Source organism: Chironomus tepperi, unplaced genomic scaffold, assembly GCF_022539635.2.
Source record: "Chironomus tepperi strain 1889 unplaced genomic scaffold, CSIRO-AGI_Ctep_v1 contig_453, whole genome shotgun sequence".
Lineage (NCBI taxonomy): Eukaryota > Metazoa > Arthropoda > Insecta > Diptera > Chironomidae > Chironomus > Chironomus tepperi.
Genome location: NW_027226575.1, coordinates 193,774 through 212,505, shown reverse-complemented (window position 1 = coordinate 212,505; position 18,732 = coordinate 193,774). Strand labels below are relative to the sequence as shown.

Here is an 18,732-nt window from a genome sequence, read left to right as displayed (position 1 = left end):
CCTGGAATATTCCAAATCTTCCAGTCTTCTTCCAATGAAAATTCAAAATTTTGAAAACCGTTATTTGTTAATATTTTTATTATTCCTGAAATCAAAAGAATTTTTGTGTAAATAATTAAAATTCCTGAAGTAGAGCAACGACCGACACGAAAAGAATGTGTGATTGACTTCATTTTAATGCTATCTTAATGATTAATTAAATGACGTGCATTAATTACTCTGAAAAGGTAATTTTTGATAAGAATTGACTGAAAAATGCTGTAATTAAGAAATTAAAGTAAAATAAGTGATTTTTCTATAAAGAATGTTGATATTTCATTTTATTATAATGCATCAAAAAGAGAAGGAATTTTAACAATACAAAAATTTCAGTTCTTAAAATTTAATTAAACAAGTTAGTAAAAAATACCATTTTTTTCAATATATTATAAAATAATCATAATAAAATGTGTGTGTGTGTGTGTGTGTATTGTAAGCGATTGTCCCTTCCTTGGAAAAAAATGTTGAGAATTATCGAAAAACTGCTTGTTGGCTGCCAACTCTCGATAATCAATATGCATCGACATAATTTTTCAAAACGGAACTTAAGTAAATGATTTGATTTTTGTTTCGTGCTTTAATTAATTTTTATGAAAAAAATTAAGCAGAAACAAAAATTTAATAATGTAGATATAAAAAATGCATGTAGGCCTATAAATGTATCTAGTATATATGTATAAAATGACATTTTTTTCCCCATCGAGTTAGTCACTGTACCAAAAATTTTTCTTCATCTTTAATTGAATTGGTTAAATTTGATTAACATTATATTGTTATTTATTATTATAATTATTTGCTTTTGCAGTTTAAATATAAAGATATACAAAAAATTTCTTTCGATCCCTTTATGGAGGTTCCTCACTTATCCATCAATAAAATTCACATTTCAGCAATTAAATTAAAAATATAACGGCTTTTATTAATTTGAATTTGATTTTCGAAAATTCGAAATCAAAATTCAAATAATTTTTGATCGTTATTTTTTTGAATATTTAAAAACCGTTATACGAAAATTTGATGGACAATAAATATGATTAACCTCTTTTATTGTTGGCTCACTTTTAAGGTTTCCCAATCCGCTTCTTGATAACTTTGAAGAATTTTCATGTTTCATTGAAATTTCAAAATGGCACTTTACTAATAAACAAAAAATACTTTCATGCATGACGCGAAACACATCTCCTTTGTGGTTCATTAAATGAACTCATGGAGCTTTTTATTGACAGTTAAACAGAATCTGTGATTATTCATAAAAAAAATTAATGTCAACGACTGAATTATGGATAAATTCTCGCATTGTGAAAATTTATTTAACTTTATAATTGGGAAACTTTTTCCTTATTTTTTTTTTTCCTTGATAAACAGAGAAATGCGCTAAATGAAAATGATAATAATTTTAATAATATTAAATAATAATTTTTTAAAAAAAGGCTCGGCTGCTTTCCTCCTTAGAACTTTTTCTTTTGCTTTCATTCAAGCTTTGATTCTTCGCCATCCATTGATTCGTCTTGAATTGAACTATCATCACTACCACGTTTGGGTGTTGATAATCGTCCTGCTGTACTGAAATTCATGGATGAGCTACCAGCGCCACCGCGTCTATAAGAATAGAATTAAGCATATTGAGATATTTTACAACTGTTAAGCGTGTGAAAGGTATGTTAAAAACGTTAAATAACGCTATGTAAGCATGCTTTATGGTAAATTTTTTAGTGCATTTTTGTCAGCAAGTTTATTATTTGACTTTTTTTTCTTGCTTGCTTTGCATTTTACAGCAAATTGCTATGATTTCAGTATGATATCATACTGAGGTAGTCATATGCTAATGAGTATGATTTATGATTTTAATGTTAAATCTTATGAATCACACCTTATTCCTCATCGGATAAAGCATGTTTAGCAAAGCGAATTTTATCAGCAGGACTATCTCAACATTTATTTATTAAATTGCAAAAAAGCAGAAAAAATTCAAATATTATTATAAAGTTTAAGATTATAAAACAAATTATTGAATTAAAAAACCGTTAGAAATTTGAATTACTTTGAAGTGTTTCAATTCAAATTTCAAAAAGCCGTTAAAATTCAAATTTTTAAAAATTCAACAAAAATGCACCAAAGTCATCCACCTCGATGACTCATTTACTATTTCTTATGAATTAATATATAGTTCATGTATGTGTATGTGTGAATATGCAAAATTGGAATCATTAGAAAATATGGAATTAGTGAGACAATTAATTGTCATTGTTACAAATATATATATTTTGAGTAGGAATAGATATATAAAAAAAAACTTTTGATGCACGTAGAAAAACATCATAAATAAATTATACTTGTTTGTATCTTTTTTCATTGTACATAAACGACATAGACGAAATTAAATAAAAAAATAAAATAAAATACGAAAAATTATGGGCAAAAAAATAAAATCATGACTTTTTGTTAGAGTAAAATCAAGCTATAAATGGAAATTAATTAATGTCAAATATGTGGGATTTTTTTTCGAAAATAAGAACATTTAGGAACTAAGAAAGTCTCTTATTTTTTGTGTGTTAAACTAAAACTCGACACTCAACAGAAATGAAATTCGTTCTATTTTAAAAAAGATTTACCTTAATTTTTACTATATTTGTCTATAAAGGAACTTAACTACGATAACTTTGTATGGTCATATTCATTTTATATAAGTTAGATTTAAAGGAAGTTCAACAAAGATTCGTTCGTGTATAGTTTTTTTGGAATGCTATATAAATTATCGTTTAACATTGTCAGTTCATCCTAGATTCAGATTTTTTATATTAATTTTTTAGTTAAATTTATTCATATGACGATGTATTTTTTTGGGGAGAAAGATGAAAGAAGAACAAGAAGAAATTTTTCATGTGTAATATTGGTATATAAAAAAACTGTTGATTCATCATGGATTTACTCATGAATGTTTTCACCGAATGATTCAATATATTTATATATCGTATTGATCTCTCACCTTAATTTTGATTTCAATGTATTTAATTCGCGATTAAGTGATTCTTGTGACTCCAGCATGTCCTCCATATCGCGTTGTGCTTTTCGTTTTTGTGTCTTCTCTTTTTGAATTTCTTCCTCCGCTTCATCAAGATTACGTTTAAGTATCTTATTTCGGTTATTCAACTGTAATTAAAAATATTGTTTGTATTTAATTATTTTTCATTAAAATTATTTTTATAACGGATTTTTTAGTGTTCAAAAAATCATTTTGAATTTTAGAAAAATGTTGAATTTCAAATATCCAAAAGTTAAAATTTTGAACTTCAAAAATCCATTGAAAATTTTTAAAATTAATAAGACCGTTAAAATTTACCTTCTCGATTTGTTCTTTGTACGAGTCAGCATGTCGACGCTCGTCTTCGATATTCATCGTCAATTCTTTAATCTTCTTTTCTAATTTGCGGTTATTCTTCTGTTGGACAAGTCTCTCTTTAGCTTCATTCTCCAATTGTTCTTCCAAATTACCGATCTTTGCTTCCAGAGTAGAGATTTGAGCCTTAACTTTTGTACGTTGGGATGTTTCAATTTCGGCCAATTTTGCCTTCAAGTCCTTATTTTGGCGTTCGAGTAATGTTCTGGCATTTTCGTGTTTTTGTGAGTTTGACTTTTCTGTGGCCAATTCTGTTGAAATTTGTTCAATGCTTAATTGAGCTTTACGATTACGATCGACAAGAATTTCTGAATTCGATTGCTCTTCTTCTAATTCCTCTTCGAGTGCAGCAATGCGTGCTTCCAATCGTCTCTTTTCATCAATCATTAGAGATCCTTTGCTGGAATTGCTATTGATCTCTTCTTGAAGTTCATCACGTTCAGCTTCAGCAGCACGTCGTGCCCTCTCAGAGCTGGCTAAATCTTCAGTCAATTGAATGACTTCAGCTTCTAGAACTTTAATTTTTCGTTCAGCTTCCTTACTGAGCGCAGCAAGTTCTTCTTTAGCTGCCTTTGCATCCTCTGCTTCTCTAATAACATCCTTCATTTGAGCTTGAAGTTTCTTGGCTTGTTTCAAGGCATCTTCTTTAACTTTATTGTTCATTTCTAATGTTGCTTCAACATCCTTCAAATCTCCTTCCAACTTCTTCTTGGCAGCAACAGCAGCTGTTCGTTGTTTTCTTTCTTCCTCAAGTTCTGTCTCTAAATCACGCAATTGCTTCATTAATCCACGACGTTTCTCTTCGGCTTGTTCTTCCTTTGCTTGAAGATCTCGCTCGAATTGAGTACGCAATGCCTGTGTATTAACTTCCAAACGTAACTTGGCATCTTCTGTGAGCTGTAAGTCATCTTCCAATTCTTCATTCTGTGCTTTCAATTCAGCTAATTGACTTTCAAGTGCACGTTTAGCTTTCTCCAACTCGTGAACATTTTTGTCGGCAGTTCCCTAAATGAATCACAACATAAGTTTACCATGAATCATGCTTAATTTCTTATGAATCTTACCTGATTGTTTGCCAATTCATCCAATTCGTTTTGCAACACTTTCCTCTTTGTTTCCAAATCCTCAATCTTTTCATATGCTTCATCCAATTCGCGAGTTAGTGACAAAACCTTTGTTTCCTTTTCACGTGCATCCCTTTCGGCAGCATCACGTTCTTGAGCATATTGTTCACTGACAGCCTTTTCTTCAGAAATAACTTTATCAAAGACTTTCTGCTTCTTCTCCAATTCCAATACTTTTGTACGTTGAGCTTCCAATTCAATTGTTGCATCTTCAAGCTCAGATTGGAGTTTCTTTTTGCTCTTATCGAGACGATCGTTGGCGGTTTGAAGTTCCTGAATTTGTCGTTGTAATGTTTCAACATCTTTGCTGAGTTTTTTCTTCGACTCTTCGAGTTCCTTGATGAAATCAGCTATAATTATAATTTATGATTAATTTTATTACTCATAAAAGTAAACATCTTAATTAACTTACATTCTTCATCGGCTCTCTTTTTCATTTCTTGCATTTGGAACGACAATTCAGCCATTTTCTTCTCATATCCCTTCTTAGCTTCCATATCTTCCTCTAATTGCTCTTGTAATGCCTCCTTCTCACTTTCAAGTTGACGGAGTTTGGAACTGAGAGCTAATTTTTGTCGGGTTTCTTCCTCAAGCAATTGCTGTGATTCTGATAATTGACTTTCGATAGTACTTGCTGATTTTATTGCTGCAGATGCTTTAGTTTCAGCTTCTTCTAATTGCTGTGTTAAAGAATCTGATTCTTGTTGCAATTTGGCCATCTTTTCTTGCATTTCTGATCTCACGCGTTCAAGCTCAGCATACTTCATCTAATTATTAATGAAAAAACCGTTAAAAATTTAAAAAATTCCAAAAAATTATTTGCTTACTTGAACTTCAGAGAATTGCTGTTCAGCCTGTTTACGCCGCCTATCATTTTCTTGACGTGATTGATTGACATTACGCAATTCCGTTGTTAAGTCAGCATTTTCTGCTTCAAGCGCTTGCTTTTGTTTCTCCAAGCCCATTTTGGTCTTTTTGAAATTCTCGAGTTGTTCATTGATTATTGTCAATTCCTGTGTATGCTTATGACGCATATCTTGTAAGTGACTCTCATGATTGCCCGTTTCCTCTTCGAGAGCTTTCTTCAACGAGGCAACTTCTTGTTCTCGCTTTGAACGCAATTCTTGTTGTGCTGTAAAATAAGAAATTGATTGATGAAAATAAAAATTAATTAAAAAATATGAAATATTAATGAAAATTACCAGCAGTTGTATCTAAAGAATCAAGTAGTTCATTCTTAAGTGCTTCCAATTCTTCATTGAGATCGCGCTTCTGTTTTTCTGCCTTTGCACGAGCTGCTTTTTCAGCTTCTAAATCTTCTTGAATTTCAATTAATTGCGATTCAAGTTCACGTTGTAATTTTTGAGCATTTGCTTTAGCGGCAGATTCCTCGTCGATTCTCAACAATGTAGCTGTAAGTTCCTCTTCACGCTTAACTAATTGTTGCTGAATTTCTTCAACTTGAATGCGTTTTTCATTCAATTGTTCCTTCAAATCAGCTACTTCTGATTCAATTTTCCTCTTAGTTCTATCTGATTCCTGTCTTTGTTGGTGATCCTTTCTAAGACGTTCCTCTAATTCAGCAATGGAAGCTTCATGTTTAACCTGGTTATAATTTAAGAAAGAATTAACGGAAATTCAGAATTTGAAAAATAACGGAAAATCAAAAGTTAAATTAAAGTTCAAATTTTGAACTTACCTTTAATTTGGCTAGATGCTTGGCTTTCTCCTCCTCTTCAGCGAGAGTTTGTGATAAATCATTGGCACGTTCCTCGAGAATTTTCTTTTCTTTCAATAATTTCTGATTTTGATCATCAGTTGCTGCTAAGTCCTCCTCGTACTTTTTAATTTTTCCATCAAGCTGAACTTTTTCAAGATGTAATTTCTGTCTTGCTGCTTCCTCTTCCTCGAGTTGTTCCTCTAAATCTTGAATATTCGATTGCAATTTTTTCTTTTCAATATTAAGTGCATTGACCCGTTCTTCTTCTTCCTCGACACGCGCTTCTAAATCCTGCATCATTTCTTCTAATTCTTGTTTTCTTGATGCCAATCGCATTCTACTCTCTTCAGCTTCAGCACATAATTCAATTTCAGCCTGCAATTGCTCAGCCAAATGTGTCTTTTCTTCTATCGCATTTTGATACTTTTTCTCATAATCAGAAGTTGTTTTTGTCAGACCTTCCAATTTTTCGCGTATTTGACGCAATTCATCTTCTTTCTGAACGAGTTTTTCTTCTTGCTTTGTTACTTCCAATAATGGCTTAACTTTTGTATACAAACGCCACCATTGCCAGTTTCGCAATTTAAGATAAGCAGCACAGTTACGTTGAATAATTCTGATGGCATTTAATTGTTGTAAACGCTTTTGATAATTTCTACGTGCTAAGAATCCACGACAGAATGCTTGGAAGTTTACAATCAAATCAGTGATTTTATAGTCACGTTCTTCTTCAAGATGTGCCAAAACACCAGCACGGAAAAAGATTTTAGACTGTCCAACACGGAATAAGTTTCCATCAAGTTCAAGTGCTTGAATCATCTTCTCACAAGCCTTCTTTCCATCCATAAAACCTTTTGGAATGACATTTGGTGTCAACAGTTCATAACGTTGACGGAATTCTTGGAATGGAATCCTGTTCGGGAAACCTTGACGACAAATACGAATCCCTTCTAAAACACCATTGCAACGCAATTGATCAAGTACAAGTTGTGCCTCAATTTTACCAGCACGCTTCTCATGATTAGGTAAAATACAACGAACAAAGTTTGGATTTGTATTCCTTAATGTATCCATCAATTTTGACAATTGTTCCTTGTATAAATGAGAAACAGTTCTGAACATTCCCTTACGGGTACGAGCTCCGAATTGTGTATCATTTAATGCTGATTGTTGTGCCATTCCGACAATTTCGGCATCCTTCCAGATTTGAATGACAAATGGATCTTGTGATGCTTGCAATAATTGAACAATATTCTCATTCAATGGATCCATATTCTTCATCAACCACTTAGCAGCTGAATAGTCAACTTTGCCAGCATAATGAACGACTGCAAAATCGGCAACGCCACGGAAATCAGTTTTGACAAATTTCGGGTGTTGATGATGTGCTGTTGTCAATTTTTCAACAAATGTCTTATCAGTTGCTTTTGGGAACCAACACTCTTCATCAAGATAAGCCATAATTCCGCCTGGTTTATCAATCAAATCAATTGTTGGCTGCAAGTCGAGACCAAAGTCGATGAATTTCCATTCAATTCCTTCTCGTTGATATTCTTCTTGTTCCAAAATAAACATTGTGTGATTGAAGAGCTGTTGTAACTTTTCATTAGTATAATTTATACAACTGTTGGTGAAAAAATAGAGAAAATGTATGATAATTAGTACTTTTTAGCGCAATTAATGTAGTCTGAAGTGTTTTAAGTCTCTAGAATTCGCCAGGTTTTACCAAAGTCACACGTTAAAATATCCCGTTATTTTTCAAAAGCTTCAAAAATTATTCGATGGTTTTTCAAATTTTTGAAAACCGTTAAATTTTAAATTTTTGAAAGCCGTTAATATTTCAAATGAGAATTTTCCAAGTGTATAGAAACGCGCTTTCATCTATCAACAAGTACCGAACGTCTACACTAGTTTCTGTCTGCAAACTCTCAACATTCATCTCTGACTTGAAACAAAAAACTTATCAAATTATTTTTCGTATTCATCTTCAAGCGTCAAGCGATTTTTAAAGAAGGAATTTAAAATATTTTTGGATGAGAGAATCATAAAAACATTTTTGCTAATAAATTTGATAATATTAGGCACATAAACTTGCTAATCATAACTATACCCTCATAAAAATATTAAAGTCGCCGAAAGCAGGCAACCTAAACGCATTTTTTGTGATGAAAATTTGCTTTTGAACACTTTATATTCCTATTCATTTTATTTTATGTTTATGGTTGTGAATCTCTCGGAATAAGGCCGTTTTTATAGTTAAATTAAAAGCTATTTTTAATGCATTTTAGTCAGAATATTGAAGTTAATCTTATATTTGGTTTTCTTATTTTCGCACTAGATTTGAAATATTTTATGAGTCACTTGGTGCACCTGACTAAGGGATAATTCAAAGAAATAGAAAATTTACTTACAGTTGTTCAAAAGAGTTGAGTTCAAAGATTTCAAAACCAGCCATATCGAGGATCCCGATGAATGAGGCACCTTGACGCTTTGTTCTGTCAAGTGAGCGATTAATACGATTCACAAGCCATTTGAAAAGTCTCTCATAGCAAGCCTTTCCGATTGCTTCAACAGCAAACTCGACTTGTTCCTTCGTTTGAGCTTTTGTAACGAAATCGCGTCCTACTTTAATGCGTGGCGTTAAGAATGCTTTTGTCATGTCAGTTACACTCAGTCCCAATAAATGAGCAATCTTTTGTGCAACAGTATTATCTGGTAATGTAGCTTGATCATTGTTACGTTCTTGCTTGAATTTCATTGAGCCAAAAAGTAAAACAGCACTGACAATACGGAAAATGGAATTGAAGTCTTCGTTGGTCATTCCCATTATATTCATCGACTTGACTGTAGCTTGAAATTCTTGATAGTCATCGACTCCAGCAACTGGCAAACTTCCATTTGATAAGAATGGATAACTCTTAATATCATCGAGAATGTACTTTTCACGCTGTTCAGCACTTGCTCCAGCAAGTAACTGATAAAAGATATGGAATGTTCTTTCATCTTTTGCTTGACGTATCGCTCTTGACTTTTCCAACAAATAAGTCTCAATATTAGCACCAGAAATATAACCGGAAGCATCAAAGTTTATACGAATAAATTTACCCTATATTAAATAATTAAATTAAGTATAAATATTTAAATTATCATTAATCTCATGTCGAACTTACAAATCTTGAAGAGTTGTCATTCTTAACAGTTTTTGCATTTCCAAATGCCTCGAGAATTGGATTTGCTTGAAGCAATTGTTGTTCGAGTTCACCCTGTAAAATTTAAAGGAAATTAAATATTTAACAAATTTATCACTTTTTTTTTTCTTTATCAGTCATTCCATAAATAATTATGAGTCATTATTAATCAAACATTTATAATGTGATAAACATGCATCGCAAAATGATAATATTTTCAAGATATATGGATGTATGCATACAAAAATGAAAAATTGTAGGCAGGGTTTTGACCTCTGAAACCATACAAAAAGTTGTTCTCTACAGCGGTTTGTCAATTCTTTACTTCTTTATAAATATCCATTTTTAAGTGGCTGCTTAAGATTTAAATGAGTTATGATACTTTCCAAGAAGTAAAGAATATTTTAACGACTTTTTCAAATTTGAATAATTCCAAAAAGATTGTCAAAATTTCAACGTTTTTTTTGAAAATTTGAATTGTCTGTCAAAATTTTGACAATGTTTAAATTCCATAAATCCGTTGAAAATATGTAAAAATTCCAATAACATCAAGTCAACACCCAAAATTTAATTTAACACATTAATATGAATGAATAAAACCCTCGAGACATTAAAAAAATAGAAAACGGCTAGCCTTGAAAAGTTAAAATAAAAAATTTCTAAACTTTTTCCAGACACGAATCATTGAATGATGGACTGAATTTGCATGCCAAACATCCATATATCATCAAGTTTTTTTTTCTACATATTAGAACAGTGAGTCGAGTCATGATGAAACAAGACATACAATGAATGAATGAATGGAGACAAAAACTAATGTGTGTAATATAAGAAAATATCTGCAATTGAAGGAATGCAATGGGAAAGACTAAATATAGACTAAATATGTGTGTATACATAAAGGAATCATTAAATTGCACAGAGAAGAAAATAAAAGTATCTAATTGGAAACAAATTGAGCGAGAAAATACAAAATAGGAAATGACAAATTGATATATATGCCTAAAAACAATAATCATAAAAATTTATAATTTTTTTCGCATGCCTAATTGAATATCTCAATAATAAATGAAGTTTATTAGCAAGCTGAATGTGAAAAATCATATTGAGGATGTCTCAAAAGAAGCAAGATTCTAAGTGCAATTTTGGGTTCTCTAAACTTGAAATGAAAACTTTATATATACATTACCGCAAATGTTGTGCCTGAACCACCCTGAATTTTCATTACATACATATTTTTTTGAATTATTGTGTTAATTTTCAATTTTTTATTTTTGGATGTTAGCGATTTTTTTTTTCGGATAGAACAAATTTTTAGGAGTAAGGGAAGCAGATGAGAGAAAAAATATAATAATAAAAATTAGTAATCAAGTTGGAGCTAAACATTTGTATTCACTAACGGTTGAATGTGTAAATAAAAAAAAAATTATATAGAAAGTGAAAAGTCATGTCTACTTACAATTATCAATGCTGGACTTGGGCCCTATTGTTTGCATGTATGGAAATTGAATAAATAATTAGTATTGCAAAAAATTATGCCATTTATCACAACAATAGCTTACAGAAATGGAGGTTTTGGGCTTCGATGCAGCAACATATGCCAAATACTGTATAACTTTCTTTGTATTTTCTGTCTTACCGGCACCAGATTCACCAGTACATAGTATTGATTGATCTTCGCGATCTGGAAATTGAGAAAAATAAATAAAATGATACATTTTAATCTTATATCCTTACTAAAGTGCATGAAAAGGTAATAAAAGAATAAATTATCGACATTAATAAAAACTTATCATCGCTTTTTAATTGAGCTAAGGCATTCAAATTAACTCTAATGAAATCATCGTCTTATTTTCTTCCTCTAAAATGAAAATGAAACCATATGCTCGCATACACTATTCGTATAATTTAAAGATCAGCAATATATATTTTCATCAGAAAAAAGGAATACTCAAATATTATCGAACGGATTATGACTAATGCGCATTTTTGTCTGTATCGGTCAATGAAACTATTTACATAAGAAATTCCAATTCGCAAAATCATCAAAAATTCACGTCAGGTTTTGGTATTTTCAACAAAGGAATTTTAATTTTTAAAATTTAACGGATTTTATAAATTCAAATCGTGTAGAAATGTTCAAAATATTCAAATAAATTATGACCGTTAAAAATGTCAAAACAGATTGAAACATATTTTGTAAAATATCAGCATCTGCATCACGCCAGAACATCACAAGTTAATAAAATACACAAACTCACATTTGTTTCGCAGATCCATCCACAAAACCAAATAAAAAGAATCAATTTTATCGAAAGAAATTCCATTTTATATTTTAAAATTATTGACCTATATGAGAATTGTATAAACGGCATCGTGAATATTTGCATCAATCAACAAATAAATAAAATTAAAGTTTTCTTCAACAATCGTTCAAGAGACTTTATAATTGCTAGTGCATGTGATTGCGGCTCGATAATCAAAACGACGCATTCAAAGAAGAAGAATCAGCGATGAAATACGTAAAGGAGTAATGTATTTAATACTCTTAAAAAGATTCAATATGTTTTATTTTTTTCCTTCAACTCAATCTTTGTGCCTTAAACAATCCATCTACAATTGTGATGTATGCAAATGAGACGAAATAACTTTCTTTGGAATGAAAGAAATATGAAGTTAAAATGGAATTGAAAGCGGGAATGTATCATTCACAAGTTGAGTTTAAGTTGAAGAATTGGATTTAAATTGGTGAATTTCTTATGTATGTAATCAATTATTAGACAAATAAGAGGCAAACTAACTCATTTGAATGGATTACCAGTAAAGAAAGGAACCAAAAATTTGTATGCAAAAAAAGAGAAAAAAAAGTCGCTGACTTTTAATAATTGCCGAATGAATGGTTTAAAGGTAGAAATTGCCTGGTGCCTCGATTGTTGTGTCCAATACCATATTTGGCAGTATTTTCTGCTCAGTTGTTTTCGCCTTTTTCTCGCTCATGACTGTGTTTCACACACAATATTTTTTTCTCTTATTTTATATTATATAAACATACCGAGGCATTCCGTAGCATTTTTTCATATTTAATTCCATCTTTGGTAATGTTTTATATTATCACAAGGAGCCTTCTCCTCTCCTTCTCATGCCCCTCGCGCGTCAAGCTCAAGTCAATTTTTTATTTCGCTATTATAACTCATGTGTTTTTGTGCATTTGCGATTATTTTTTTTCTCTATAAATGCTTTTAAGGTCGTCTACATTGTCGAAAGTCTTTTTAATCATTTTCTCTCTGTCTGTCTGTATCTATCTCTCTTCATCTTACTTCAGACCTGTCGAATTCATTTTAAGCGTGAGTGATGCGAAGTTTTTTGTCATTTTTCTTATTAAACTAGACAAATTTACAACTTTTTATATTTATATATTTTTTTAGAAACTTCAATTAAGTTCACATGATGGATTTATGTTAACCCTGACATGATCAGATCTCTCTAGACTGCACTTATTCAAATCAAAGTATTTACCGTTTTTTGAAAATTTGAATTTTTCGAACACTTTTCGAAATTCAAAATTCTCATGAAATTCAAATATTTTTTGACCGTTTGAATTATTTTATAATTTTTTCGACAAGCCCCAACAGCACTTAAAATAACATATTCCGATTTGAGTACAGAGAATTTATGTCTAATTTCTATTTCTTTCTTACGAAACCACATTACCAAAAATGTGTGTATGATCATTTTCAAGATCGAGATGTACGTTCATGATGGCGAATAATTGATTAATCGATGCCACAATATGACAACATAGCATATACAGCATATTTTCGAAAATAATATACTTATGTGACCGATATATTTCTGCGTTATGTACATATTTCTTATTTCGGGTTTGAGTGAGAGGAAGCTGATGATTTAGTATTTTTTTTTTGAAACAACATTGAGATTCGATTGATTGATAAAATCGATACAATTGATGAAATTATAGTGAACGAATACTTAATGGACGTGTTATTAATGAAATGGTCGATTGTAGGTAAGGAATGAAGTAATGTGTATTAAAATCAAATGAAAAGTGATTAAAGTGTCATTACCTTGAAGCATAGATCGATAGGCTGTATCAGTTATGGCAAAAACATGTGGTGGAACTTCATGTCTTTTTATTCCCTTATATTTCTCCATAATTTTCTCGGTATAAATGGGAAGCTTTTTGTATGGATTGACGACGACACAGAAAAGTCCTGAATAAGTCTGCAAAATGGAAGAGGTTAAAAGGTTTTTTTTACTGTCAGTAATCCGCAAAAGTATTATTTACACATCATATCAACAAGCAAAGTTTACCCGGCACACCCTGAATTAGATCATACAAAATTTATGATAAAGCATTGAAGAAATGAGCGTGAAAAATTGATCCGCAAGCGACGTTTCATAGAAAAGTGCAAAATGCATGGACTTTTTTATCATCATACGTCGGTGCTTATATAGAGCGCAAACCTTGTGAATAATTTCTATGAAATTAATGTATACATTTTTAGGTAGCACAGCAATTTTACTATATTTTCCATTTAAATGAATTTGTATACAATCTATCAAGTTAAAAAATATCCATGCATGAAAAAAGTAATTCATTAAAAACACTTTTTTTTAAGCGTCGCTCATTTTAAAGTCATTTTTGCTTTGATAAGCCAAAAATAAAACAGTAATTAAATGTGAATTTTTTCTATTTAGCAATAAATTTGTTAATCAATTCAAAACGTTTATAGCGGCAAACAGTCAGTATGTGTGTGGTACGAAATTATTTGCTTGTTTGTTAAAATAATTAACTTACATAAATCAATCCCGAATAATATCGATCTTTGATGTTGTGTAAAACAGAAGCTTCATTCAGGCACGTTAATTCGGCCATATCTTCTACTTTGTCAAATTTTGGCGGATTCATCTTTTGTATGTCATCTTTAAGTACCATATGACGCTTGCCGGTTTCGGAAAGCTCAACTTCCACCTCATCTCCTCGTTCTCCTTTGATGCTGGCTGCAACAAATCCCTAGAAATAAATTTTAATACATTAATTAATGAATTTTCTCATAAAACTTAAGAATATTGTGTGATGGAATCAATTGGTGTACTTTTATCAGTACAAATTAAGAATTTTTCACAACAGGTGTTTTTTTCCTCTCTCAATGTCTCAATGCATTTAAAATGATTTGTATGTCGCATTTACAATTGTGATAAACGTGCGAAAGCACTACCAAAAAAAGAAATGTTAAACATGAAGAAAAAAAAATTATTGCAAATGACATGAATATTAATAATCATAAATTCATTTATTTTGTGTGTACATGTGTTCAAAATCACTTTATTAAATACATGTAAGTATCTATATAAATCAGATTTCTGAAACATGAGAAGTCAATAAAAATATGCAAAACGTACACAAGGCAAAGCTTTTTTTTCTTTGCTTTAAACCGAAATGCTTAGCTTAAATGCGAGATATGCTCGCGAGTATCTTGTCACGGTCGAATGAAGCGCTTTTGTGGAATTTTAAATGGCAGAAAGGTTTCAATTAGATTTGAATTTTCAACGGTTTTCAAAAATTCAAATCTTAACGCTTTTCAAAAATTCAAATGAACTTTGTAGAATTACTGAACGATTTTGAATTTTCTTTGACTTCAATTTTCAAGTTAGTCAAAAGGAATGAAGTTCAAAATCCACTAGGTCGGTCATGAATATGGAGCATGATCATCCTCAGTCAACAAAAGTGTAGCAGTGCAAAAATGCACATAAAAGTAAAAACTATGTATCAAGTTAAAATTAAATAAAATGCTGTTGATATTCCGATACATGATTAATGCAATGAGAATGCGGTGCATTCAACAATGTAGTGGTTTTATTTAATATTATTTTTTGCAAAGACTTCAACGAAAAGAAAGAAACATTCGTTGTTTGTTGAAAAAAGAAGAAGAAAAACAGAAGGGTAAAGAAGAGTTTAATATTTTTTTTTTATGTGGAATGCCTAAAGTGATGTCATATTAAATACAGCAAACACTCATACATGCTCATAATTTAATGTGAAAAAAAAATTAAGTCACTGTTTCTCAGTCTTTATCACAAAACACTTATTCGAAAGCCCGGGTATTACGCATTCCTGTTATTTTTAAAGACATTTTTCATCCGATATACAAATATAATAACAACATGAAAGAAGAAATACATAACACACGATATTAATTGAATTTATTTTAGAAAATTATATGCTCTTTCTGAGCATCACACAAAAAAAAATAAAATAAGTCGAAAAGCGCATAAGATGGAACAATAAACTTGATTTTCAGGTTTTATTAATGATCATCATTTAAATGTCCACCTTATTATTGCTGTATGCAGATCATCGAATTTCTTTCTCTCTCTCCGGTGTACTTTTTTTACAATTCTGTTCGATATCAATGCTAAATGCGATAATCTTGAACTTTCATGGTCTGTGTGAGACTTTTCATTTTCATTTTTCTGTTTTTAGCACCTTATTTTTTCTATGACAATTTTTCTCTTTTGTCAGCTGATGTTTTGGGGGAGTCAATAAACTTGACGATTTAGAATTTTGGGAGTCATTTACATTATTGCCTTACAGATTGAAAAACAATAAAGCCGGTTTCATTTTTCAGGGAAATCACGTCATTTAAACGAAAATTTAGTAGATAAAATTGCGTGAGTTAATGAATCATTTTACGAAAATACAATGCGATTTTTAAAAGCTACGAATTTGTGGTCACAGTGAGAGATTTTCACATATGTACACATCATGCAGTCATCTGGGATAGTCAGGGATGTGTCAAAATGTTCAGAAAAGAGATGTATTTTCTTGGAAATTACTTCCTATAAAAATTTTGAATTCATAATTTCCGTTAGATTCATCAAAATTCTATGGGAAGACTGGAATATTATTGAAAGATTCCTATACAAATTTGAATTTTAAATATCCGTTAAATTATTCAAAATCCTATTGGAATTCTGGAAATATTTTGGAAAATTCCAAAAAAATCTGGAAGATTTACAAATCTCAAATTTCCGTTTAATTCAAGATTAAATCAAATCAGAGCGGAACTGAAGTCATCGATTTCTAGTGACTTTTTTTTAACAATTCTCATACACAGTCATAAGTGAAAAATGAGTGATAAGGCCGAAAATAGATAACATGAGCAAGTGTCATACTGCGGCTATAAAAATATCAGTATGCACATATTCATTCATCATTTATCCATAAACAAACATTTAACAAGAAAGAAAAAAATTGTACGAAACTATATTTTGCCGATAAAATCGTGGATTTACGTTTCGAATAGGCATAGAAAATTTCAATTCTTTTAATAATTTGTATATAGCGATTATTTTTTTAACGTTATTCTCTCTTCTTTTTTTGTTATTTTTTTTCGCATTTGTATGAAAACTTAAATAAAATGGAAAAAAGAGAAAAAGATTGTTGTGTTCTGCGAAAGTAAGGTGACGGGCAAGTAACGACTGATGGTGACTCATATGAAAAAATTTACACTAATTCTTGTTTTCTTCTTCTCTTCTTCTATACGGTTGCCTGTGCTTCATCGTGAGTAAATTTCCAGTAAATATATATGTTTGATTATGAAACAGCGCGGCGGTGTTGGAATCGAAGAAAAGAAAAGAAAAGAAAAAAAATGAGAGAAATAGGATCCTCCCTTATATTCATAATCTGCACATTAATGAAACGAGCGACTGCGGTTATAAGTAAATTCTTTTTATTTTCGATGACTTATGTGACAGTTTTACAAAGTTGTAGTTTTGTTATTACTATTTTATTATTTTTAATTTTTTTGTAAAGCTGTTGCTGCTGTGTACATAAACATAATGGCAATTTTTGAATTGGAGCAGCTCACAATGAGTTGATTCACGATTTAAATACGCGGTCAAATAAAAAAAATTGATCATCAGTCAGTCATTTGATCAGAAATTAATGAAAAGCGAATGAATTGAAATCAAGATTTAAGACATGATTGCATGATTAATGCTGATGATGATGATGAGTATAGAAAGATTACAATGAAGGAGAAAAATATATATCCGCTGTGAAATTTTTCCACATTTTCATAGACTATTTTTTTTTGCAACTCGATTCTTATCTTTTTGCACACAATAAATAAAGGTAGAACAGAATAAGTCAGTCAGTGTATGTGTTATAATGTTGGAGAGAATTAATAAAAATATGTGCATAAATTTTTTTGGTTTGATGAATAAAGAACAATTCCAATGAGATAGATATATAGATGAGTATGAGACTAACTAACCTGCGTATCGGAAGGAACCCATACTAGACGTTTTTGGGTCCATTCAGCTTGTGTCGCTGGATCATTGAAGTTACTCCTTTCCACACTTAAGCACTTTAACTCCGGGTCATTACGATTTAAATCCTCAGACATTTTCGATTACTTTTGTGTTTCACAATGTGTATTATTATATTATGTATATATTCTGCTGTAAAGCGACTTTTTTCTTTATGTTATTTTATTTTTTCTATATTCTCTGAACTGTTGCTTGCTCAAATAAAAAGAAATCCCACTTCACTTAAGTCAAGAAATGTAAAAAAAAGACTCGGAACATACAGAAACTCTGGATTGGATGTATCGTTTCTTTTTCTCCCTTTCTTCTTGTGTATTTGTGTGAACGCCGAAATGTGAATTTTATTTCGATTAATTTACTCCAAAACTTTACACTTTATCACTTAATTTAACTAACTTCTACTGTATAATGCCGAAATTAATATGTTGCGAGCGATTATAACAATACTATTTGAACGATTCCGCTTATAAATTTAAAATGAAATGCAAAGAGAGTTTGAAGCAACTCTTTCAACTTTTTCTCATCGAATCGGCCCAAAAGTCGCAATGATGTCACCAAACCCGAATTCCTTACGCAATTATTAATCACTAACTTTGCCTTTTAATGCCTTTTTAGCATGTAATTCTTATTAATTTGATTATTATTTAATATTCTAAAATTTCACAAAAATTCATCTATTTTCACCGTTTTTTCTGTTGTGACGAAATTTTCGAACATCCTCCGACTAAAGTCTCCCCAAATATGCTGCACGCGTTTGAAATGACCGTTATTTCTTCAGCGAAACACCCATTCAAGCACATTTTTGCCAACTGACTCATCCTCATCCGCAAATTAGGTACGCAAGTCCTTAATTTATTTTTTTTGTTCGAAAAATAACTGTCGATTTCGAATTTCAAACAAATTTTAAATCTG

General features: G+C 30.8%; 1 protein-coding gene across 3 annotated transcripts; it reads right to left on the bottom strand.

Moving 5' to 3' along the window:
• Positions 1-290: 290 nt before the first annotated feature.
• Positions 291-18,352, bottom strand: zip (myosin heavy chain 10). 3 transcript variants are annotated; one of them, XM_070651092.1, is made up of 16 exons: positions 17,769-18,352; positions 14,288-14,503; positions 13,554-13,710; positions 11,031-11,152; positions 10,928-10,951; positions 9,451-9,543; positions 8,692-9,386; positions 6,260-7,904; positions 5,763-6,165; positions 5,388-5,692; positions 4,973-5,327; positions 4,501-4,910; positions 3,380-4,441; positions 3,026-3,189; positions 1,910-1,962; positions 1,499-1,638 (listed from the first exon to the last, which is right to left on the bottom strand). In XM_070651092.1, exons 1-15 carry the CDS (start codon positions 17,898-17,900, stop codon positions 1,911-1,913), a joined length of 5,835 nt encoding a protein of 1,944 aa, XP_070507193.1. In that variant the 5' UTR covers positions 17,901-18,352; the 3' UTR covers positions 1,499-1,638; position 1,910. The 3 variants fall into 3 exon arrangements, 2 of the variants coding, with proteins under 2 accessions (XP_070507192.1, XP_070507193.1); XR_011545231.1 differs by lacking the exon at positions 1,910-1,962 and adding an exon at positions 2,652-2,817 and having other exon boundaries at positions 1,501-1,638; XM_070651091.1 differs by lacking the exon at positions 1,910-1,962 and having other exon boundaries at positions 291-1,638.
• Between the last annotated feature and the right edge of the window lie 380 nt (positions 18,353-18,732).

Bases quoted from the DNA above. Each gene is read 5' to 3' on its own strand.
- zip (XM_070651091.1), bottom strand. From the start codon at position 17,900: ATGTCTGAGGATTTAAATCGTAATGACCCGGAGTTAAAGTGCTTAAGT. The intron at 6,166-6,259 runs GTAAGTTCAAAA...AATTATAACCAG, and splicing joins AGCATCTAGCCAAATTAAAG to GTTAAACATGAAGCTTCCAT. The intron at 3,190-3,379 runs GTAAATTTTAAC...TTTTAATTACAG, and splicing joins ACAAAGAACAAATCGAGAAG to TTGAATAACCGAAATAAGAT.